This window comes from Anguilla anguilla, chromosome 6 (genome assembly GCF_013347855.1).
Source record: "Anguilla anguilla isolate fAngAng1 chromosome 6, fAngAng1.pri, whole genome shotgun sequence".
Lineage (NCBI taxonomy): Eukaryota > Metazoa > Chordata > Actinopteri > Anguilliformes > Anguillidae > Anguilla > Anguilla anguilla.
The window spans coordinates 34,003,506-34,030,339 of NC_049206.1; the positions used below are offsets into that span (position 1 = coordinate 34,003,506).

At 38.9% G+C, this 26,834-nt stretch overlaps 1 protein-coding gene across 4 annotated transcripts in view; it reads left to right on the forward strand.

Annotated features, from left to right (window-relative positions):
• The first annotated feature begins 2,288 nt into the window (after nt 1-2,288).
• kif13bb (kinesin family member 13Bb) overlaps nt 2,289-26,834 on the forward strand; it is a 212,980-nt gene continuing 188,434 nt past the window's right edge. The window contains exons 1-3 of one of the 4 annotated variants that reach the window (XM_035422856.1): nt 2,289-2,389; nt 3,559-3,660; nt 10,403-10,496. In XM_035422856.1, the coding sequence (XP_035278747.1) occupies nt 3,591-3,660; nt 10,403-10,496 (164 nt within the window). In that variant the 5' untranslated portion in view covers nt 2,289-2,389; nt 3,559-3,590. The other 3 variants (XM_035422854.1, XM_035422853.1, XM_035422855.1) reach the window with 3 other exon arrangements.

Consider the following 26,834-nt stretch of genomic DNA (forward strand, 5'->3'; position numbering starts at 1 on the left):
GACATATTAAAAACGTGGGGCAGGGAATGCAGATGATGGAGCAATATTAAAAAGAGGAGGGAATATGAACTTTGTGATAGAGAAAATGCAAGAAGCTATTAGGCTAATAGTATGAAAGACTGCTCATTGACTTTAAATGTCTCTGGCTAAGTCATGTTTTATGATTTACTCCAGGAGAAGAATTAAGGATGTAAAGCTGCAAAATTTTGTCACACACAACACCCGGTCCTCACTCCATATCCAATTAAAAATTCCCAAAACCAACACCTCCCTCGGTCTTGCATCATTTCAGTCCGTTGCTGCCTGCGACTGGAATGCTCTGCAAAAAACGTTAAAACTGGATAAATTTATTACCATTTCTGCCTTCAAACATGCCATCTCAGACATTTTCACTAATTCCTGCAACTGTTTTTCTACCATGTAATATCCCCATAACACTCTTTGGTTTTTTTTTTCTTCTCCCCCATATCTCGTTTGTTGGCTGTTGTTTGCTTGCCTGTGTTTTCATGTGCCTATGTTTAGTTTGTTATTATTGATGTATTTTGTGCTTTTAACATACTTTTATCTTCTAGCCCACCTCCCCTTCCCTTAAGTGGCTTTTGTCGCTTGTCAGGCTGCCATTGTAAATAAGAATTTGTTCTTAATGACTTGCCTGGTGAAATAAAGGTGAAATAAATAAATAAAATAAAAACCTATTGAAATGTATGTCCTGTTAAAATACAGATAATAAACTAAATCTAAATGTAAAAAACCAACTTCATGCATATACATTTAGTTATATTGCTACAGGCTTATTTACTATATCAACTTTAAGACAAGCAACACGCTCAGAATTATCTCATTGTGACCCATTAAATCCAATGGCGCAGACATTACTTCATAATTTCAAACTGCTTTCCTAACGGCTATTTTGCGTCCTGTGACTTGGGTTACAACAGTGAATATGTACAGATTCCTAGTCATGCTGATAGCAACCACCGTTTCTCATATTAACCTCAAATACGCAAGACTTAAACTGTATGCTAGCAAATTTATGTCAAGTTCCATTAATTTATATGGGATGGTCGATACACGTCCCCATAGCAACCAAAAGCTAGCACTGGACCACCTCTGACTTATTTGCCGGCACAGACAAAAATGAAAAAAATAACCACTGGAGGATAACAAGGACATTTTTTTCCTACACAACTAGGTACAGGTTGTTACTGATATTTTGCCTATTTCATATATAGTTGCAAATCAGTTTACGTTTTCCTGTCTGTCGAACAAAGGTGGTCGATAATAGGTGCTCGCACTCTACCTGGCGGTCACAAAGTTTTAGTTGGTCTTGGCTGGACACGATAATCCCGCCCCCAGCCCCTGACGTAAGCGGTTCTTGGTTCTAGACCAGCCCCGTGTTGGTGCTGCTTTGGAACCAGTTTTCCTGGCTGAGAGCCGGTTCTTTTGCTGTCGAAAAGTGAAGAACTGGTTTGCGATTAGGCACCGGCTCTGAACCGGCCCTCGAAATGCCTTGGTGGAAAAGGGGTAGTGATATGCTGATTCTGCTTCAGTGTTGAAGAGTCTGAAGTCTGGTAGGTCGGATAGTGGGGATTTGCTTGTGGAAATAATGGTGTTGCTGTTGGAGTTGAAGAGGATGGGAGTGGTGGTCTTTTTTGACTGGATACCTGCACATGCTGTTGTGGAAGGCAATGAGAAAACGGATGCTGTGGCCAGGACTGCTGGGAAAAGAGAAAGGGTTGATACACAGGTAGCACTGGGATGTAGGGAAGTCAAGTCCTTGATTTGAGCATCAGAGATCTATATCTGGCAAATGCAATGGGACAGTAGCAATAAAGGGAGAATTTTTTATTATATACATAAATCAGGTAAGTAAGAGGTTAGACCTGTAGGAGAGAGGAAATTATATGGAGTAGGTTACGGTTTGGGCATACAAGATGAAATTCATCACTGAAATTTATTGGTAAACATGAAACAGGGTTGTGTGCTTAATGGACGAAATGATCGAACTGATGTTTTGCGAATTGTATAATCTAGACAGGGAGAGAATGTTTGAGAGGGTCAGAAAAACTGGGCGGGGATGGGGTATACGTGGGATATTAGGGGCAAGAAAGAGGTGGCGGGTAAGACTCTTTTTAATTTTCTTAGAATAACAGGACTAGGCAGAAGAATCTAATGTAGGTAGATCGTGACCGACCTTACACTCCAGCACACTAGGTGGCGGTGCACCTTGAAGGTGTACGCAATAGCCAACCAAATCCAAAGAAGAACAAGAAGTAGCGATACGTCCAATATGTACGTCTGGTGACAGTCTATGGTCTGGTGTTGGTGCTTTGGGGTAGACTCCTACTGTGATCGCTAGAACTGTGGGCAGAGTCCGGAAATGAAACAGGTGGAAATTTGTCATCCTGTTGTGGTGCTGCGGTTTGCTAGAGTTGAGTATCATGTTCGTTAGTGTACTTAACAGGCAAAACACGAGCCGTCCAGTTAAGTCTTATATAAACAGAACCAACCCAGTTAGATCTAGTTATATAGCTATGTTGTTAGCCAATAACGAGTCAACAAGTCAGCGGGCTAATGATAGGAAGTGGGTGTGTGTGTAAGCCGGTGGTGGCTGCAAGACTACAGAAGAAGAAAAGCATCTTGCTGGCTAGTTATTTGGTTTCTTTTCAAAACTATCTTTCAGTAAACTGGGAAAAGCTGGGGGAAAATAGCTACCAAGCTAACGGTACTAATGCAGTTTTATCGTGTGGCATTATTCACCACTCTAGTCAAAACTTCTACTTGTTTTGAAAACTAAGAAGTCTGAAACCAAGACGTGTTTGGTCCCATTCTGTGTGTAGAGTAACGTAAGAGTTTTTTTTTTTTTTTGCCGCGATCGGTTTTGGTATCATATTGTTCGCTAACGGTTAAGTAGCTAACAAGCTTGTTCACAGTAAATTAGTTATAGGTGTCGCCGATTTTGGTCAGCTAGGACGTTAGCTAAACGGCTAAGTGAGCCGACTAGTTTGCTAGCCCGTGTAAGCTAGTCAGTCGTCCGCAATGTCAAACAATCAGCGCTTGCGAAATACATTTTTAGCTACAAGTTAATTTTGCGCACACTTGGCTTGTGTCTAGCTATCGATAGTTATTTTCACAATGCAGCATTTGTCCAGATAATGTAGTCACTAAAAGAGTCGCACGTCAGCTCACTTACACGACTGCTAAGCAAATGTCATGTCATTTTTAGCCGTTTGATACCGTTTTAGCAGGTTAACTGCGTTAGCTAGCTGGTATCTACCAGCCAACCAGTCAAGTCAGCCCGGGCATCGCAAGTTGGCTATATGCACTTTTGTATGTCGCTTTGGATAAAAGCGTCTGCCAAATAAATGTAATGAATTTACTTGGCTGCCCTGCTAGCTAATAACGTATACTACGCTCCTGCGGCTTCCCCCTGACGACAGGAGTGACCTTGGCTAACTTCCCACGAAAATATTTTGGACGGAAATATTTTCCAAGTTAATGTGGGTTGTCTAAGTAAAGTTTGATTGGACTTTGTTTACTGTCTTTTATCGTGAATAGACAGTCAGGCAGTCCGTCGGACAGCGAGCACCATGACCGAAACCAACATGACTGACTCCAATGTGAAGGTCGCTGTCCGAGTTCGACCAATGAACAGGAGAGGTGAGTGATAGCATTGGCAATTGCTAGCAAATGTAACTTGACCTGTCAGGGATGGTGTGTTGTGAAACCTGTCTTGTGTGATCCTTGTACTCCTGTGACATGTGACGTTAGCGCGCCTGCTTGCAAACTAGTTTGGTGTTCTGATAATATTAAATCGATGTTATGCTTGTTGATAAAAATGCAGTTAGTTGTCTTACAGCATTTCCCTGTCATTGTCGATCTAGTGTTTTTGACAGTTCCCTGCCGGTTTTACGGATTCTGAAACGTTTTGATAAATGTTTTAAGATTTGCTCCGGGAACGCTCTCAATGCTTACATTCCATCATCCGTTTAGGCCTACACAGGAAAGTAAAGACAACTCCCTTCTGTATTTGGGACTGCATCAATAATCGTATACACGTATTTGTGATCAGTTATATTACGTGCACTCTGTTATTCTTGCATGAAAACTAAAAGAGGAGAAATTGAGGTTAAATTGCAAAAACAAAAAGTGTAAAGTTTAAAAATGTAAAAATGAGCCCACTAGCATTAATGTCGTTCAAAAAAAACGCTGTGCAGTACACCACAAGCGAGGCAATCACGTGATTGACCAAGTTATTTGGTCACAAGGTATTTTAGCCCTTTCCCCTAGCTCCAAAGTAGTTCGTGTAACGTACCGAAGTGTTCGACTTGCCAGAATATACCCGAGGTCAACTGTTGAAAGTCGAGCAAAGCTAACCTTGATTAATACAACATGCATGATGTATGCATTCATATTTTTCTCATTGTAGTGTATTTCATGAAGTGAAATTTTGTGCCCTCATCCTTCAGTTGTTAGAATCTAGCATAAACTGATTTATAAACTACTGAATTATATTTGTGTACACACTTTATATGTACAATACCCTGTAGGCTCAACCTGTAGAACAAGTTTTTTTTCGGAATTTCCACAGCACAGGAATGTAGCACTCAAAAGTTCTGGGAGTCTCTTCTAGTACAAGTCTGAACCTGTATCTAACTTTGATGTGATTGTATTTTGTGTAGGGAACACATGCAGTGGTTACCAAATTGTGCATCAGAAAGCATTGGAGAAAGTAAATACATGTTACATGGCGTTAACTGACATTCATATCAAAACTGTACACACAGTAGTGGTGAGTGTACATGCAGATTTTTATGCATTAGCAAACAATGAAATGGAATAACATATTTTGTGTGTAACATATTTGAGTGGGTTGCATAACATGTTAACTCTCTCAGTGGGTCTTACTCATTCAGTAATTTTTGGAACTGCTGGTGAATTATGCGTGCAGCAAGGTATTTGTCAGTCAGTATGTGCCACTTCACAGTTGTTTTTGTTGAGCACAAGGGCAGGAAAAGGAGGCCGATTGTCCAATTGTAAATGTTTCAGAGCACCACGTGTTCCCATGAACACAAAACAGTCTAAAACCCAATGTGTTATGATTTGGTATTCATAAAGTTAAAAAATGAATGCATAGATGAGACCTGTGTGACAGATGATGTGTATATCGCTCAATTGAAAGATTCGTAAATGTTGTTGCATTTACAGTGGTTGGGCAAAGGGAATTTACTGATTTGCTTTGATTTGCAAATTCTATCCCAAGCCATTTTGTGCAATGAATTCGTACTGAGTCAGGCTCATTACTTGGCAGAAGAATGTATCTAGCAGAATAAGATGGTATGAGATGATATCATGTATGCAGAGAAAACAGTGGATGAGAGACTTTTGTTCAGGGAATTTCAACTGATGTTGGAAATCATCCTGAAATGAACAGCGTACTATACCAGCTTACTGAAACAATGTGGCCTAGGTTGTGACTCTTGTGCTTCCTGTCTGAGCATTCATTGCTTACATTCAAATATGCAGTGTACTTTCTGCTGGCCTGTATTTTACACAAATGGAAAATTCATGCAACTGATGGCATTATCTTTGCTTTATAACATTATTATTTTTTTTATAGTGGCCAGCATAAAATCTGCATATTAAAGTTTCTTGAGGTCACTAATGTCTAGATTGTGCCATGTTTTCATCTGGGGCTACACTGTTTGTTGCTGTAGCTTAAAACCAGACACTAAATTTGTCAGGTTCTGCAATCATTGAAGCATGTGCACTAAAAATGTCTTTTCCTTTAAATGATGGAGCGCCAAATGCTTTGGGAAAAGTAAAGAACCACTAACTGTAACATTTAGAACCACTAACTGTAGGTTACACAGAATTCTCTTTCAGAGTACAGGTCTCTAACTGCGACTGATTAAATTATTTACAGACAGCGTATTTGTTTTTTTAGGGAAATTCAATCTTGAGAAAGATTGCATGTTGGTATGTATGATGTTTGCACCCGTTCCTGTCCTCCTTATGAATTTTCTTTCACAGGGAGATTGTTTTATCCCTCCCTTAGTCTATTCCACACTTTAACCTATTAGCGCAAAGCCCGTAGTGGTCGGCACGCCGATGTGCCGAGATTACTGAACTCAGACATTCAGTGCTACTGCAACCAAAGTATGAGTTAAAAACAGAAAGTAGTAGACATTAGTAGACGATACACGACAACTATGCCGAATATGGAGTTTCGCAGAGCCACCATTGTTGCTCTGGTCGTTCATTTAACACACACCTCCTTCCTACAGTCTCATCTGCAACTACACCCCCCACTCATGACATAATGGACAATATTGTCTATCTTGGCATTCAGGAAAAATATACTTTCACCACAAAAAAATCGTATTCCGTCATAGCAACAAGATAAACCCGACAATAGCCCTAAGATATGCCAATACAGCAGGAAAAACACTGCTCAGTATTGAAAAATACTATTATTGTTGAGGACTTCTGGGCATAGGTAAGCCATATGTTTGCTGATAGACCTAGCTGACATCGTTTTCTGGAGCAAAACAGAAGCGAATAGAACAGTATCATTGATTTACTGTCTCTGTCTCCATCTACTGAACATAGATAAGATTTCATCATTGCTATGTAAGTATTACTGATAAAAATATGTCGGTTATATATGTTATTTTTGAAATTGAGTCTTACTTTTGAAAGTAAGCATTAGTTAGTAGTGTAATAGTTTTTGTGAAGCATGCAACAGTGATGACGTGCGAGTTGGAACATTGCCAAAACATGGTGGACGGTTGAAAATTGTTTTCATGTTGTCCCATCCCCATACAAGAAAGCATACGAAAGTACTGCGTATAGAAATACATACAGGAGTTAATTATTACACATTTAGGTACTGTACCAAATTGTGTGGCAATAGTTTTGCACTATTTTTTAATCTCATTTTGGATAGATTTGGAGACGCTGGGTACACTGCTTAGTTTTTGCTTCATAAATTTATAGTAGTTCTACATATTTAGCTAGCTAGCTAGCTTAGATTTTATGAACTTGTGGTCAAGAAGTTTTTGATCCAGCAAATTTATAGTTTAACCTGCTGTATATATGCAATCTCTCAGTATTTCATTGTAAACTAAAAAAACATTTTAAAATGTTTCGGTCTAGCAGTGTAGACATTGCGTTTTCCCAAGACACTCTGAAACCGGGTTTGAATTCCAGTTAACTTTATGATAGGTTTGCCGTCACTTGTCACCTAGCCAATATTAAAATTCTGGGTTTTAGGTCAGAATGGTCTCACAGCATGCTTGTTATGCCGGCTAGCTAGCTAGCTAACTATTGAATTGTATTCAAAACAGCGGTTACTACAAACGGAATCGTTCACAAATATATGGATGAAAATGCGTCCCGTAGCCATGAGTTAAATATGGAACGCCTATTCTACTGTCCAAATAAGGGACGATTCCGTATTTTGCGGGATGGTTGGCATCCCTAAATGAAGTAACTAGAACCGTGATTCGTAATTGCCATCTATTGCGAAATTGGACATTGAAAAGGGGAGGGGACGTAACAATAATTCAAAATCGAAAGAATAATGTTGCTGTTTTAACTGCTTCAGAATGCTGGATTTTGTAGCGCTTTGATTTTATTGGAGTTGAAAGAATTTAGACCCGTTTTAACCCTCAATGGTGCCTCACTAAAGAATGAAGTGATCGTGAAAAGGTTCACAGGTTCGGGATCTAAAGGACCGTTTGGATCCGGAAATGGCAGTACGTCACGCGTGATGTCAGTCTTAACAAGCGGATTTTCAACCAGTTGAGAATGTTCTCCTCGTAGTGCGTCACACGAAGATAACCACTCCCCTATCCACGCCTCGAAAATAAATCTGACTGGACACACCTGCTGTTTTTTTTTTTTTTTTTGCGCCATTCCACCATCTATCGAGCACGGTAAGCAACCCCACTACTTTTATAATGTTGAGGATGATTGATTATTGTCTCACCAATGTAACCGTTGCCGGTAATGTTATGTCATTTATGTGTTAGAGTGATGTATTTTCTAGATTGACTCAAAAAAAGTAATGCTTTTACTAATATATTTATATCTTCTTTTTGCACGGAAACGGCGCCATCCTACCTCCAGACCATGGTTTCCAGCTATATTCCTTCACGGCCACTACGCTCTGCCTCCTCCGGGCGCCTGAGAGCCACTCCACTCCGGGCACCTGGGGGAAGCTCAGCCCGCTGCAGGCTATTCTCTGTACTGACCCCGCGGTGGTGGAATGAACTTTCCACCACTGTCAGGACTGATGAAACCCACTCAATCTTCCGTCGCAGACTAAAAACTCATATTCAAACAGCATCTTCTATAAATTTATAAAAAATAAAACACTAGCCCCCTTTCTCCCAACAGGTTTCTGCACTTTGCTATGCTCTCAAGTTATACTCTGTGTAAATAATGTCTAAGATTGTTGACTAGAGTTGATATTATCACTTGGCTTGTTTCGATGCACCTACTTGGAAGTCGCTTTGGATTAAAAGCGTCTGCTAAATGACTAAAATGTAAATGTCCATTTAAGGGCTATTCTCTTTCTACTGTGCTTTGACTTTACATGTAATGTAAATTAAATTTGAACTTCATTATTACACATTTGAAATAAAGAATGTTATTTATTGTTATCAAACAAACCAGAGTGCATTGTAACATTTATTGGGGGTTTTTTCCAACACCAAATAATGACAAGTTCTGCAAAATATTCAGACATGGGAAAGTTGTTTAATTTCCTCTGATGTAATAAAAACATTTAAATCAATTACTGGAGTGGTATTCAGCTCCAGTCCTAGAATACCCCCTAATAGAATGTTTTTGTTCCCGTCCAGAACTAACACTTGATTCAATGACTACACCATTCATCTATCTCTTGATTAGTTGAAGCAGGTCTGTTATCTCCATGTCTGTTACCTTCCAGGTTCTGCTCTATATAATGTTACATTCAATCTAATTAACTTTTAAAAACAACCAGCAATTTGTAGCTGCCTCCGGGTTGATACAACCCTGTTGTGTTCGTTTATCCTGTGTGAGAGCATATTGGAGCATATACAGTGTGTCATTCAAAGTAGCAAGTGGTAATTCTTTAATACATGATTACCTAATAATAACAATGCTAATCTAAAGATGTTTACTGTCGATTTACACGTTGAAGACCCTCTTATGAAAACAATGGCGTGTTCGCAAATTTGAGGTGAGTTTTTAATTCTGTCAGTCAGATTGCTGTGATAGCTAATTCTAAATAATATTTGGGGACCCATGGATAACTCGTGACCCTTAGTTTGCGTCGCTGGCCTACAGGCAAGACAATGCAAATATTTTACTGGCGTTAGCTTCACTTAAATTAGAGTGCCTTTTAAGGACTATTAGACTATTTCTGGTTATATTCATTTAATTTATGAAATCAAACTAGCTAGCTAACGTTATCGATAACATCACCTTTTGAAAGCAAACTAGCTAGTTTGCTTTCATAAGGTGATGTTATCGATAATGTTAGCTAGCTAGTTTGCTTTCATAAAGACGTTATAGTTGTGCTTTTATCTTAACTTGGCTAGCTAGCTAGCAAAAATTATATTGGATATAAGTCAGCATCCTTACCTCAGCTATCGATACTTGATATAGCCTACTAAGTTAGCTAGCTTGTGAAAATTCAGTCTCCCAAGATGAGCATGTATCATGGAGGTAGCTATGGTAACAAACAACAATGTGGTGAAAGTGGGGGCACGGTCTGTCAATCATAGCTAATTGACAGTTCTCATTACCACGCCCAGACAGTTTGGGTGAACTTTTAGTGGGAAATTTAGGCTTAGAAATGTTTAAAAATACATTTAAATGACTGAATAATAAAAGAATTATGCACATTTGTTTTGTTGTTACCTAAAGACAACTGGCAAGTGTCACATTCAAACACCATGTTAATCCTTTAAAATTTGTAACTGTCACTTGAAGAACCTTTTTGCTTTATTTGATTGGGACAGATGCAAATGCACATTGACATATCAAGTGCACACATTATCAGAAGTGTTGTTACATCTTGTGTCCAGCTGGTAAAATTTACAACGTCCAAGGAAGGAAAAAGCAAAAGAAGAGAAAAATTGAAATATTAAATTAAAAGTTAAGATTTGTGGAATTTATATGTTGAGATTAAAGTTCCGACATGATTGGAGATAGTATTAAAAGACCTTTAGAATCTACTATAGTAATAAAGCACATTATTATGAATCCTGTTGTACAGCACTGGGAAGCTTGGTCACTTCAGGGTGTATGTTTACCCAGCATGAAAGGAAGCAAGGCACCATCTTTCCAATAAAAAAAGACCATGCTTAATTTCTAATAGTTTTGTGTGTGTTTTTTTTCTGAATAGAAAAAGACCTGAACACAAAATGTGTGGTGGAAATGGAGGGCAACCAGACAGTACTGCACTCTGCCAGTGGGAACCTGGGCAAAGGAGACGCCAGGTAGGCAGGGGCATATGGGTAAAGTAGGGGTGGGGATTTTTAGCAATGTGGATAGATGAACTTGGGTAACGTGCTGTGTTGGTGATATTTGAGGGACATGGGTATGCAGAGGGAAATGTGGGTAATGTAGGGGAGCATTAGGCATTACCCTACTGACAACCCTGCAGTTCTGAGGTTTTTTTCTGCAGCAACAGATTGAATTTAATCAACACTTGTATTGGGCTTAAATCTGTGTTAAATCTTGTGTTTAACGCGCTCACATTGTAAGATGACTTGTAAACTCTGCGATTTTAGTTTTGATCAAATTCGGCAGGAAGAGAGGGCAGGCCAGTTGCACCTTCTAATGTGGAAGATAGAGTGAGGGAGCAGGAGAAGAAAGGAAGAATGAGTTTGATTTAACACCCTCTGTTCTGCCACAAGTGCTGGCTCTTGGTTGGTGTGAGAATTGGGGCAGTGGGGGACATGCAGACGTCCGCACTGCCGCTTTCTCAGCCCCTGGTGTGGTGTGTTGGGGAATAACTCTCCCTTGTCTGACTAACTCTCCTTTCTGTTCCTTTGGTTACCACAGCAACAGTTGTGGAGGTCGGCCTTAGGTCAGCCATAGCCTCAGAATTTCATTCTGCCCAAAGAGGAGGAGAAAAAGAAAAGTATACTTTCGCTTTACCATCTGTCGGTTATAAACATTTTGTGTGACTTTTATGGGGACCAAGGGGACCAAATGGGGGCTGGAGTAATTCTCTCTCCCCTTATCTTCCTCCCACTCGGTCCCTCTATCCACATAATCAGACAAAAGAGCTAGGTGAATCGGGTAAACTTGGAACTGAAAGCCTAGAAGCCAAATGCTGCCCCCACAGGAGAAGGGTTTTAGTTGTGGCTTGTTAGGTTGTAATGACTGGAGGTTTGAATTGCTGCCATTCTCACAAACCTTCCTGCTCAACTGCTTCGAGGGCACATGCTCTTATCTGCAGTACTACTTGTGCCAGTGGCATTTCCTCCTCAGTGTTAGTTGTGCTTTTTATTTGGATGCCATGACGGGTCTATAGAAAATCGTGTGTAGCTTGGTAGTTGTATGTGCAAATTGATTAACTACCCCCCCAGCCCCCCAATATTACAAAACATGCCAAATAACCCCCCCTCCCAATAATACTCTATTTCTCTATTTGTTACAATGTTCTGTTAAAGGCAAAAGTGCATGCTCTTTCTTTCCATGATGGACTGACTTTAGTGAGTAAATGCACTGGCCTATCAATAGAGCTGAAATGTTACTGCCCAATTTTTAGTGGCCCTGGTTCCAGAAGTAAATTTCCCATTCATTTTCTCCATAGGCATTTAAGAAAGTCCCTAAACAAGAGAGTTTTAAGCCTTTAAAAGAACTATCCAGCTATGAGATGAATCATAAATCACATTATAAAAATTATTCAGAGGCAAAAAATCTTGGAAACAAAAAAGGTACAAGACTGTGTACTTAACTTTTAAAGAGGGAATGAACTACATACACATCCCATTAAGCATTGCGAATTATGTAATCAAATCCCTTCCCTCTCACTTTCAGTTGATTTCAGCAACATTTTGGTTAATTACATTTTTCTCTTTAGTGCTTTCTTGTATGTATTGCAGTGTTTTGGGATTTCTTGTTGTTAATATTCTAGTGTATTATATGATATTGTTCTGTACTGTAGTTCCTGAGGTTTGGTTATTTTTATCATTTTCTAGCAAAGCTGTACTTTAGTTTTGTTTAAATTGTAGTTAAAGCTATGCTTCAGCTTCATTGACTTGCAGTCATGGTTAACATTAGCTTATTTCTAACCGATCAAATGATATTTCTAAAATAAAATGTAACATGAATACTTATCTTTTCTAATTCCATGAAACATTTGAAAGCAATCTAAGATGGTGGCTCTCAAAATCCACTTTTTTGTGTGGATTGATATGGAATGACCCTGGATAAACATAGCTAACATGATTTTATTTGTGTGAGCATGAATACTGGGGTGGGGGACACATTGGGTCTGCTGATATTATTAAGGGAAAAAAAAGTTTTTACATATGCATGGCATGCAGACCAATTCAGAAGGGTGCATGGTGTTTCATTAAGATATATTCTTGCATGGATTTTTTTTAGGTGTAACGCTGCTAAATTGCAGATAATATAGGATAATATAGATTTCTACTATAAGTGAGTGGCATATGGCACTTCCATGTGTCCCTAAAGTTTTAATGACCAGGGTCACTTGACATGGTAAGATGAAAAACACTGGTTGCAATAATTTGGGTCGGTTGGGTAGCATTGCTTTGGAATATACCTTATTTAATTTGTGTGAGCGAAGATAGCCAATATTGTTGGTTGTAACTTGGCCTCATTTTCATGTCAATACTTTAAGTAGCAGGCCTAGATTTTGCAAGTTTTAATTAAAGGCTTATAGACAGTGCTTTGTATGCATGAGTAGCTTGTATGTTGAAAACATGTTTTTGTTGAAATGCATTTTACTTGTAGACTGTTCCTTGTCCTGTAGTACTTTTTTTTTTTTTTAAAGCTTCGAGCACTTGTTACTATTGCTACAGTTCTGCATGTTATTTCAGTCGTTTCCCACTGCTATGCATGAGACCTATTCATTTAATAAATTAATGTTAAAAACGCTGCTCATTTAATAACAAAATAACCAAGACAATTAAAAAAAAATACCATGACATTCTACCGTCAATATTTGGGACTAAATATTGAATAAATATATGACCTTACCATTGGTTTTACGCATAGAGATGTCCCTCTTGAGACTGAGTGGTCATATATTGTCTTGGACAATCCGTTTGTGAGACGCGCATTTGTGATGTCTGGGTACCTTCAAAAATAGCTGTGCGTAATACCACACGTTGTTTACGGTGTTGTCGCCTTTTTAGTAGAGCCTGGCTTGATCGACAATTAATCGATCTAACCGGTGACAGAATAAGCTTTCTAACAATGTATAACATGTCTAAGTTTGCTTTTGGACTAGCGTTTTATAGCTCAGCATAACCACAAGTTTTCCCATAATTACATTCACTTACGCATTCACTCTGTGGTAGCAGTAAAATACACTGCACCCGACAAAACTTTATCAATGTTTTTGTAATTTCTTGTAAAATATTATTATCATTGAGGACTTCTGAGCATAGCTAAGCCATATTTTTCTGATAGACCAAGCTGACATCATTTTCTGGAGTAAGAACAGGAGAGAACAACTGGACTGATTTACTGATCTCTGCCTTACATAGCAACTTCATTGCTATGTAAGTTTTACTGCTCAAAATATTTCAATTATATACATTATTTTAGAAATGTATTGTCTTTAAATAGGTTTGTGGTATTTTATAATGAGGATATTTCACACTGTAATGTAAGCGTTTGTTGGTAGTTTAGTAGTTTTGTGATGCCTGCAACAGTGATGACGTGCGAGTTGGAACATTGCCAAAATGTGGTGGACGGTTGAAAATTGTTTTCATGTTGTCCCATCCCAATACCAGAAAATATACGAGAGTACAGAAATACATACAAGAGTTCATTATTACACATTTAGGTACTGCATTATTTGCATTACTTTAAAATCTGATATCAATGTTTCATCTGATACCTTCATAAGGGGCTCATTTATATGCTTTATAATGGACAAAAAAGCATTTTATTCATTTTTGGAGAGATTTTGGATATGTTTCTGGACCCCTAGATATTTTAGACCACTGTACTAACCGAAAGCTTGTAATTCCCACTGGAAAATGATGCAACAGTGAGTTTCTTGATTCAAAACAGTTGATTTGTAGTGAAATAAGTGATTATGTTGTGATTTACAGCAATGCATAATTTAGACATTAGGGATAGATTTGGAGACGCTGGGTACACTGCTTAGTTTTTGCTTCATAGATCTTTAGTAGTTCTACATATCCACCCTTAGATTTTATGAACTTGTAGTCAAGGAGTTTTTGATCCAGGACATGTATAGTTTAATCTGCTGTATTTATACAATCTCTCACTTTTTCATTGCAAACTAAAAAAAGAGCATAGACAATTGCATTTGTGGCACTAATGTAATTTCTTCTAGAATTATGAATATAAACTAATCTAAGTTAGTATTGTAAATGGTACAAATGTCTTGCTTCATTTAAGCCATTTTTGTGTTCACATCTGGTGTTATAACGCACCCCCTAAATGGGCAAGGATTGGCCAGATTTGGCATGTGTGCTAAGGGGTTAATGTGGTCCTGTTGTAAGATTTTAATCATTTGTATGACTTTGTATGCAAGTTATTAATTGACACTTTAACTTGCATAGAACCATAGACATTATTAGCCGGCTTGCTTCCGGCAAGCCCACTCTTGCTCTCTTTCATATTTTTTTCTTGTCTGCACTTTCTGCCCAATTTTTCTAGCTCTAACTAGTCCTACAGTTTTTGCACTACATTCAAACTTTTTACACCAAAATGACCGGCTAGTTCCAGACATTGTTGCTTGTATTCAGATTTTTGAAATATTCAAAACTTTTTGAAACATTCAACTTTTTCTGTGGTCACTACATAGAGGGTCAGTCATGGATGTTTAGTGAAACGCTTTATTCGGGCCCATGCACAGGTGGTCGGCACAAGATTTTTAAGCACAGCTTTATCGCCGAACGTTACTTTAGCTAACCCTAACATGTTAGCGTTTCGCCTACTTACAGTAGTTAACCTAGCTAGCGTGTACAGATCAGAGACTGTAAAAAATATGGACAAAGCTACTGTGATGTCACCCATTGACTCTCCGTGGGTCTCTAAAACACATTTTGAAGCTCAATGGCGGGCGCGGCCATGTTGTCGATTTGGAGCCAAAACCATAGAGTTAAGCGGTTCTGTGATTTTTACAATGTGATTGACAGTCCGGTGCGGAAAAGCCCATCAACCTGAACGAACGATTGCAGAACGAACTTGAGGCTAGCTGACTGTCTGCCGTTATGCTTTAAAATATATTATCAAATGTTTACGGAGTTTAATTTCCATCCGTGACTGTACTGTGTCATGTAATCACGTTATATGTATGACATTAATAATACAATTATGTTCAGTTATCTTCAATTTATGTTTCTCAGCAAAACGAATATGCTTAGCTAGCATATCAGCTTGCCAGTGAGCTAGGTAGGCAATCTATGGTTAGCTCACGCATTAGCAATATGAACCACAGGGGAAGAACATCGACTACACTGATGGTCAATCAATTAGAGATGTGTAGGCTACTGGTGATTTGACTATGCTAATTTTTGTATAACTGTCTGGTTGACCTGCTGTTAACCGAGGAAGTTATCGTTGTAGGTTTTCGCCACAGTCAGTTAATGAGCCAGTAACTACTACTAGCTACTCCATCGCCGTTTGTGGTGTTCACTTGCTGGGTGACGCTAGCTGACCGATCGTTCGCAAGTCACTTTCTACCGAATAAAAATTAACACTGTCAGCGGTGATTAACAAATCTACCAAGTATTTTAATAACTGATCTGCAGGCGGGTAAATATGACAACGCACTTTGTACAGCAAGTTTTTCACCTGGAGCATGAAGACAAAAATAATGTACATTGAATTTCTAATTATTATTAGGCTATTATATATTTTTTTCTTGTAAATCATCAAAACCAATGGAGAAAAGCCAATATACGCAAGGAGCCCCCAGGACCGATTCTGAGAACCACTGTCTTAAATGCTCTTGTCGGTCTCTTAAATGCTAAAAACATGTTCCTTTCTAAATACCAGTCTTACAAAGATGGTTAATTTCGTTAAATTCTGTGTGTGTGATTTCATCGTGTGTTGTATGTTATTCAGCAAATAAACCTTAAGACTTTTAATTCGCTTCGTGAAACTGAAAATTTTGCAGTGTTTATCCCAAAATCGGGATTATAGGAGCTTTGTCACATGCGTGAAGCATTTCCCAGGTAGACATTTACGGAATGTACACGACTGACAAGCCGTCAAACACGTTTGACAGATTGAGTATTTGCCGGTTAGGGTTAGCTAGCTAGTCAAATGGCTTGGTAGCCAAAGTTGCGAACTGTTTTAGCATAGGCTACTGGACTACCAAATATAGCAAGCTGATTACGCGTTCTGCCAACTAATTATTTGGTTAAGGATAAGGATAGGATAAAGGAAATAGTAAAAATGACTCTGCTACCGAAAAACTTCAGAGGAGGATTATTTTATGGTCGTCTAGTGCAGCTGTAAATAGCACACGCCATAATGAAATCACTACGAAATGGGATGCCTGCATTTTCTGACTTTGCACAGGTGGACCGTGGATGATGAGTCGGAGCCGCAATGTCCAAGAGGCACCACCTCCCACCCCAGTGACCATAGACTGTAGCCCCTACTGTAGCTTATTCCTCCGCAGTAATCAGGAAGTGACGCACACTGTACCTCATTGGTCCACAACAAATATTATAACAGTGCCCAAATGACACAATAAATCATGAAATCGACCCATGGACGAAAAAAATACACATATTGTGACTCTTTGTTCTCATGATAAAAAATAATTGACTTTGTATTTTGACCGCATTTGTACCGTAGAAACCGGATATGAAAACACCTATACTGGAGCCAACCGTAGTGGCGCTAGTGAGCAACCAGGAACAACAAGACCAGGAAATGAGCTTCAAAAACGAAGTCTGGTTTTGTCCGCTTGGTACGGATGCTGTCCTGCACTCATGAGTAGGTGCTAATGACACACAGCTACAACCACCGATACAGATGTATGGACACATGGATGCTACAACCACAGATACAGATGTATGGACACACGGAGGACAACAAATAACAGAGGTTACAGAGGTGAGGACATGCCACTGCTAGCTAGCTATATAGTTAGCCAAGTTTTACTCATGACACTTCTAGGATATGACTAATCCCTGGAACATAATCGCTGCTTGCTGATCCCCGGCTGTATATGTAACGCTACAGTGCGCTGTGGGTCTGAACGGTTTTGTGGTTCTTCTGAGCTACGTGTCCTCATTGAAATGCATTGAGGCTTGAGGACAGTGGCAGTTGAAATTTGAAGCAAGCCCACACAATTCCTTCAAGAATTGTAACCTTTCTAGTTCTTAATGATTTTCATACAATATTTAAGAATGCATAGTCATTTTATCATTTCATTTAACAGGACAGGTCTTTATCCAACTTCAACTTACACTAGAATCAATAGTTGATTAATTTTCCAAGGATAAACTTTTGCTCAGTGTATCCTGCTTCAGGGCCATTTCACATTAGCATAGTACAGTTGAGGCCAAAAGTTTACACGTAGGCTAAAGGTATTCAAACTCAGTTTTTCACAACTCTGCACATTTTATGTTACCATACATTTCTTATAGGCAAGTCAATTATGGCATCTACTTTGTTCATTGATTAGACACAGATTTATTTCAGATTTAATTCACTATATCAGAATTCCAGTGGGTCATACACCAAGATGACTGTCTCTTTAAACAGACTGGATAATTCCAGAAATAGATGTAATGACTTTTTAGAATCTTCTGATTGGCTAATTGTCAAAATTAGCAGTTAATTGGGAGTTAATTGCCACCTGTGGCTGTATTTAAGGGGCTACCTTTAGAGCCACTGCCTTTTTGCCCTTGATACCATGATGAAATCCAAGCAACTCAGCCAGGACCTCAGAAAAAAAATGTGGACCTCCACAAGGTCTCTCTGCCATGATTTAAATGGGTGTGCGCTGTTAAAATCAGCCTTATACCCATTTACATGACCGAAACCAAATTTCCCATGTGAAATACGTATAGACCATATACCAAATGTAGCCTACCAAAGTAGCTTATTGAGCTATGCCTGTTCAGCTATTTTAGCATACTCATGGCTCATTTATCCGGCATCGTGATAGCATTTTGGCTGTATTGACAGCTACGTTTTATCATTAGAATCTGCCCGGAGCTGCTGGCTATCTGGCGCCTGTCTTTCTGCCAAAATCTAAATGGTCTGCATGGTTAAAATCAGCATGTATAACCATTTAAAGAAGCGACCCTTGTCAAATAAGTTTAGGTCACTTTGAGAAATTTCGGGTTTGTCTGGGTTTGGCTACCAGCAAAACGTGCATGTCAGTCAAAACTGCATTTAAGGTTGGGTACTGATTTCAACTTAGGCTAACCCCGCCTGCAATAAACTACAAGATGATAGTTTATACTGTCAATATAGCCGAACTGTGACATTCTGGGGCTGCAAAATAGGCTTCTTTTTCCATTGTGGGCAATTCCATAATGATTTCTCATCAGGCCTGTTAGATAGCCATGCTAGGCTGATCCACAGATAGCCTGACAGAGGTAAGACTTGTAGGTAGTCTGTCAGAACTACCAAAGACGGCTGATGGATTAAGAAAAGTCTACAAGGATGTCTAGTCTGAAAATTGATGGTATTAATTTATACTTGTTTCAAGTGACCTGTGAAAGGTTAGCTATAGACTAGTGTTAAAGTTTGCAGGTAGCCTTATACACAGACGGTGGTGGTTGGTTGGCTCATTAAAGTGACTGGCAAAGGCCTACAGTGACAGCTTACTAGCAGCAGCTTTGTGGGACAAAAAATGGGCACATCTGTGATTGACTGGCCGTCAGTGTAGTTGGTGGGAACCGACTGTTAACCGATATACTTCCCTATGCTACGGTGCTATGCGTGAAATAACTGATTTAGCTAGCTAACAAAGCTAACTAATTTATTATAAATTAGCTGCTGTCGCTAGCTGCAAATTACTCGGCAACCATTACGTTGTGTAAAAGACAAGCTGACCACTTTCATGTGACATGTCGTGTTGGCCAATCAGAGAATTAACTATGGGCTGTGGAAAAAGCATCATTTTGAGAAGGCAGTTTCCCTTCTAGTTGTTATACAGTTCATTGAGGTAGGCTGATTGGAGACTCTAAATTGCCCGTAGGTATGAGTGTGAGTGAATGGTGAGTAAATGGTGTGTGTGCCCTGCGATAGATTGGTGACCTGTCCAGGGTGTATTCCTACCTCTCGCCCAATGCACGCTGGAATAGGCTCCAGCACTCCCTGCGACCCTGCCCAGGATAAGCAAGTGTAAATGACGAATGGATGGACACTGAGGATTGCTTAGGCGGTCTATATAACGTTAATAATAATCACATCTGGGTCATCCTTAAGCACAGTGGCAAGCTATTCAAAAGATGCAAATGTTCCTAAATTAATCTTATTACAGGTCTGATAACTGATAAATTAGTCTTAGTAGTTAACCTCTTAACCCCCTTGCGCACATGCCAAATCTGGCCAATCTTTGCCCATGTAGGGGGTACCCTATTTAAAGCTTTATACCTTCAGATGTGAGCATCACAGAGACTTAAAAAATGGCTTAAATGAAGCAAGACATTGGCACCATTTACGATTTATATTCATAATTTAGGAAGAAATTAGCTAAGTGCCACAAATGCAATTATATAGGCAAAAAATGTAAAATGAATTTGCTCTTTTTTTAGTTTGCAATGAAATAGTCAGAGATTGCATATATACAGCAGGTTAAACTATACATATCCTGGACCAAAAACTCCTTGGCTACAAGTGTGTAAAATCAAAGGGTGGATATGCAGAGCTTCTAAAGATCTATGAAGCAAAAAGTAAGCAGTGTACCCAGTGTTTCCAAATTTATCCAAAATGTCAAAATTATGCATTGCTATATATCAAAACTTAATCATGTATTTCACTACAAATCAACTGTTTTGACTCAAGAAACTCACTGTTGAATCATTTTCAAGTGCAAATTAGAATCTTTCCCTCAGTACAGTGGCCTAAAATGTCTAGGGGTCCTGAAACATCTAAAATCTCTCCAAAAATGAATAAAATGTTTTTTGTCCATTATAAAGCATATACATGTGCCACTTATGAAGGTTTAATGTGAAACATTGATATCAGATTTTAAAAAATAATGCAAAAACATTATCACACTGTGGTACAGTACCTAAATGTGTAAGCATTAACTGTTGTATGTTTTTCTGTACTATACAGTATGGGATGTTTTCTTGTATGGGGATGGGACAACATTAACAATATTCAACCGTCCACCAGGTTTTGGCAGTGTTCCAGTTGAGGTCACATTTGGTGCATTAAACACACACACAATTAGCAAACCAACAAACGCTTATGTTACAGTGTGAAATATCCTCATTATAAAATACCACTAACCTATTTAAAGACACTTAATTTCAAAAATAACCCATATAACCGAAATATTTTCAGCAGTAACACTTACATTTGGACAATGAAATCTCATCTGTGTTCAGTAGATAGAGACAGAGACAGAATGAATGCTGCCAGTTCTTACTTAGTGCAGAAAACAGTATCTCATAAAAAAACACGTTTTCAACATACAAAAATGCCATGTTACTCACACATACAAGACATACACCATCTATAACTCATTCATTCAGACTGCCAAAATCCAGGCCTGCCATTAAAAGTATTGATATCAAAATGACGCCAAGTTACGGTACTACAAACAACATAGGCTATCCTGCCTCACCGAAATTAAATAAGATGTATTCCAAAGCAATGCTACCCTATATTTCCTCAGTTCTTTCAAGTAAAACGTTGTGACAAAGGGTGCGGTGGCGTAAGTGTAAAACGCATCAGAAACGCAGGTGAAATATGGGCAGTGTATGTAATCACGGATTTGACGGCCATCCAACGAGCCTTGATTAACAAAAGAATCAGCAAGCCCGTAGCATTAGAGCTCCCTAGGTCGCAACTTGTGTACCCTTCTGTCCTGCTTCGTTGTCTGTTATTTCGTGGAGATGCACTTTTAGTGTTTGTAAGGTTTATAAGGCATTTTGATAGGCTTATCTGCAGGTAGGAATCCTCTTCGCTGTTTTGCTAAGCTAGAACCGGAAAACTTGATAGTGGAGAATAGGAGCAGGCGCATATGTCCCAGCAGGCTTTGCATATGAATAAATAACAACAGTGTGAGAGAAATTAGGAGAAATTATGAAATTGCGTAGTTGAAACAATATGTTTTTAGCAAAATGGGCATGTAGGTGAAGGTTGACATGATCACAGACTATAGTGCGAAGTAAATGAAGTGACCATGAGCGAGCTTAGTTTCCTTATCGAACGGTATATATAACAGTCTGTATAAAGCATTAGTCGTTAAAGTGGAGGGTTAAGTAACGTGTGAAATCTATTACACTGATGTGCTTTTCTCATGTTCAGTACTAGTAGTTATAATTGAGTGAGTCATGATTTTAAATGTAATGTTTTAATGGGGAGTTGCAGAACGTACATATGTAGTAATTGTTTGTATGTGGCTGGATAGAGAACAGGGCGAGGTGACATGAATGTAGAAACGTGGCGTTTGCTGATAAGAAGGCTTTGTACGGTAGCCAAGTGAAGAAATATAGTTAGTAGAAATGGCAGAGTGGTGAACTGGTGTAACTTTTTAATAAAAGGAATACATTTGCCATCGTGAAATGCATATGGGTGGCCGTGAGTGAGTTTTGGTAAAGCAAATATAAGCGTAAGAAAACATTAGTGTAAAAGAGGAAATTATCTGCCTGAGGGCGAGGCGGGATTCAATCCTTCAACTGGAGGTTTACCAGTCTGTGACTTTTTTAGTGCAGCACCATGACATAGCTATGCAATGCGTGAAATAGCATTAGCAAACCTGTCTGTGGTTTTAAAGAAGAACACAGGCCAGTAAGCACAGAAGAGCTCCCGTTGAATCCATATGGCTTTGCAATATTGTAGCCGGTTAATAACTGAACGTGCAGACGGTACGTCACGTTCGGTGAACGGCGGGTAGATATGGTGCAAAAGCAATAATTGAGAAGTAATAGACAATTATTAGTGAAGGTAAAAGCAGGTTAAAGAAACGTGTTCCTAGCTGGGCTTGAACCTAGGACCCCATGTCCCCAAGACTATAACCTTGCCCACTAGGCCACAGGCAGACTAGCTGTTTAAACTGGAAATGTTTCAGAGTAAAAAGGTATGGGTATTTTGCGTGTGTATGCGAGTTTTTGATTGGGTCGTGTAGGTGAAGATTTGGCTGGTGTCAGTAAAATGTCCAATGGGGAGACATGTTGTTAATGGGATAGGCGGCAGGAAAAATAAGAATGAGAAGAAGAAGAAGAAGGAGAAAATGCAAAATCCCCTTAGTTTGGGGCTGTTGTTTATGAATTCTGTCTGTTGAAATGGGGTCAGAATGTACAGAATTTAATGTTTTTAAGGGCTGAGTGTCTGTGGCTGTTGTGGTTATTTCTGTGGGGAACCCTGAAAAGTGCCATACTCTCGGTGCTGTATAGGTATGGGGCATGCCCCCGCCAAGGCGTAACTTGGCGGGATGGCATACTTGCCATCCCAATATCAGCTATGTCTATCAGCAAACATATGCCCTAGCCATGCTCAGGGATTAAAGTTCTCGGTCGCTACGACAGATTTCCGTCAATTGGATTCCAGAGAGGCCATGCATGAGAGCAGTGTAGATCCGAAGGGGGGAAAAAAGCGAGGGGAGGGGGGGTGTTACGGGACTTCGGAATCGCGCTACCAGGTGATAGGTAGCTGATTTGTATAGGCATACAATCTACTTGGATGTCGGTAATTATATACACTCACCGGCCACTTTATTAGGTACAACTTGGTAGTACCGGGTTAGCCCTACCTACTGAGGTTACTAATTAAAGCCACAAACGGAAAATCATACACTTCCTTTCTTGACAATATAACGATAATATGTATAATAACGAAACAAACTGAGACGATACAGCCCCACGGTGTACTGAAGCAGACTAATCAATTAATCACGTCTCGGCGGACGCACATTCAACTTTAGTCTACACACAAGCCAATGTTAAATTAACACCAAAATATACATTTATTAACGTGTGACAAAATACCCCAAACCCCCCAAATTACGAGAGTCTTAATGTCCAGTAAGCAATAGAAATAGTTCAAATACGAATAAAGTTAATCAAGATTGCAATCAAAGTCAAAGTTTGTGACAAAGAAGCCGCAGTTCAAAAAGGCAATCTCACCACTCCGACGAACGAGAAGAAAGCAATCCTTCTGCAACCACCCACATCTTCCGACCGAGAATAATCCACAAGGAAAGTTTATTCCAGCAGCTAAGAATCGTGACAGTTTGCAATTAGATGAGCCCGAACGCCGTGTTCACCTGCATGCACATACTAATTTCTCCTCACCCCTAGAACTTGGCCTGTGAGGACGTCCTATTCGTGGCACTGTCATGCAAAATAAACTGAAAACACATTATTATACTAACGAAAACACAAAGTTCAAGTATCCCTATGTTTCTAAAGACCTGCCTTAAATTAAGCCGGTACCGATTTTCAAAATTAAACACACACACATATATATATATATGTACTTTTTTCATTTAAAAATAAAAGTGTCTCTTTGACGCACTCTCGCGGTAATCCGCCGGTTAATTTAGCCACGGTTCTAGTGTTAAATAGGCTATTGGTGTCCGGGACACCGTGAGCCCGGCGGCTGCATGAAACCGTGAGATGTATAACGTAGGCTATTTGAAAGGTGAACAGACAGTTAATGACCCAAACACAAATATTCACGTAGGCTTTCATAGATTGAAAACAGCATTGAAATTACGTCAAAGAAAACTGGCAATAGAAAAACTGTAGTGGAGGCACCACCATGTCAATTTTGATATTTTTTGATATTTTGCTTCTATAACTTCTATAGTTTCATAAAATGAACAAACTAAAGGTAAATAATCGTTATAAATAGTTAATTTAGATGATAATATAACACCATCGTCAAGAACACGAAACATAAAATTAGCTTATGATAGCATCTTTTATGATTAAATGCCTCCGCGGTTTTAAAACTGACCTGGTTGAATCATATATCGTTAAAAAGCTTGTTTCCTGGAGCGTATAGCCAGTATGGCCATATGTGGCTATTTTCTTTGCTGTCACTGTGAGGATGGACTAAAGACAAGCAGAACTCTTCGATTTCATTTACATTAGCTGATCTTTAACAGCCATTTCCTCAAAACTGTATTTTGCCCATAGGGTATTCAATTTATCTCAACTTTAACAATAGGTACAGCTACATAAATTTACATACTGCTTCTTAAATATTATAGCTAGGGCGTGTCAGAGAATTTTTTTGATATGTTTTGTCATTTTCATTTTATGTGGCATTCTATCAGTAAAAATAGGTTAAAAAAAAAGTACATATTGTTTTTGGAATAATTCATTAAAAAAACAATATTTTGACAAAAGCCTCTGACAAGCCATAACTATTGAGTTATTGATCACATTAAAAAAAAAAATCAGTTCAGATTTTATCTGTTGAGCTTAAATATTGAATACCTTATATGCAAATCAGTGCATATTTAATGAGCAAATGGCTCATTAGCATATTTTAAAAATAAAAAAATGAAATGTCATAATACAAAAAAACCTTGTATTTGTGTGTTTATTCATCTGGTAAAATTTCATTTTGATAAGAGTAAAGGAATTTTTTTTTCTATTCAGGGGTGGTGCCTCCCCTTAAAACTCTATTGGTCTCTAGCATTTAAATAAAGTGTACAGTGAGCCTCAAACCACCATGCTGCTACCAGATATGCAGTAGATACTACAAGCATTGTTTCTCCTGATTAATTTTCCTGTTGAAACCAATGGAAAAAATATTGAGGAGAAACAATGCTTGTAGTATCTACTGCATATCTGGCAGCAGCACGGTGGTTTGAGGCTCATTTGATCCCTTGGACCAACAAATGTGCTCCGTACTGTATCAGTATAATTTACAGCTGAATCTAGTCCCACCCCCAAATTCCCATAGAGATCCATTCAAATGCAAAAAGTTGTATTGCTTGTAGGACAACCTGAAAATAAGATATCCAGACTGATGATGTTGATAGGTCACAGACATCAGGAAGTCATGGCATGCAAATGATATGCAACCAAGTACAAAACATGACTCTCTTATTTGACGTTATGTTAATTTGTCTACTGTGTAAGTGAGTTTCTTGCTAATTTTCTGACCAATGATTTGTTGTTAAAATCATTAAAAGCTTAACATTTTACCATTTGGGCTTTTTTTTTCTTGGGACCCATTTTTTTTGCCCAGGACTGTAGGTTAAAGCCTTGTTACAACTTAATGGCTGCATTAGAGAACAGCAGCAATGGTTATGTGTGGGGTGGTGCTGAAATCTCACTTGTTTAGCAGGCGTCGAGGGCTAAGGGCGTGTACACACTATCCGCCCTTTTCTGAGCTGCCTCTGTGTTTTTTTTTTTTTTTTTTTTTTTTTTACATGTAAACCTATGTGAAGCGACCGCACGGCGGAAAAAACTAGCTCTAAAAAGGCGGCGCATCACCCACCTTCCCTAAAAAAAAAAAAAAAAATGCCGCGCAGTGTGTGTGTACATGCCCTAATGTGGGGGCCTCCTCTGTAACCTGTCTTTCAAATTGTAGAGGGGTAATATGACTTGGCCTCACAGCCGGCAGTGGCTATGTGAAAACATGCGTCTTGCCCACCCAATCAAAGGTTCCATCCAACAGACCACCCCCTCCCCTCCCCCTCCGACTGGCCCTGCTTGGCTTGAAAAAAATCACTTCAAACTTCAGTCAGAAGTTTTTTTTTTGCTTTAATCCCTGCATGCTCTGAATTTCTCAAGATTAATAATATTTTCCAAGAAATTACAAAAGTCATCGATAAAATTTTGCCAGGTGCAGTGTCTTTTTCTGTTACCACAGACTGAATGCGTAATGCAGCTATAATGAGACAAAACTATTGGTTAAGCTGGGCTATACAACACTATTCCAAAAGCAAAATTAGACATACATCATTAGAAAGTTTATTCTGTCACCTATTGGATCGATTCATTGTCAATCAAGTCAGATTGTACTACAAAGGACAACAGCACCGTAAACAACGTGTGGTATTACGCACAGCTATTTTGGAAGGTACCCAGGCGTCACAAATGAGCGTATATTTCACAAACTTATTGTCCAAGACAATATATGACCACTCCGTCTCGAAAGGGACATCTCTACGCGTAAAACCAATGGTAAGGTTGTATATTTATTCCATATTTAGTCGCAGATATTGATAGTAGAATGACATGGTATAATTTTTTTAAAATTCCTCTTGTTCAGTGTTCAGTGAGCAGCATTTTTCACAGCTGTACTGGCATACCTTCGGGTATTGTTGGCTTTATCTTGTTGCTATTATGGAATACAAATTTTTAGTGGTAAAAGAATGTTTTCATGTATGCCCAGATAGACACTATTGTCCAGTGTGTCATGCGTGTGGGGGTGTAGTTACAGATGAGACTGCAGGGAGGGGGTGCTTGGTAAATGCACGACCA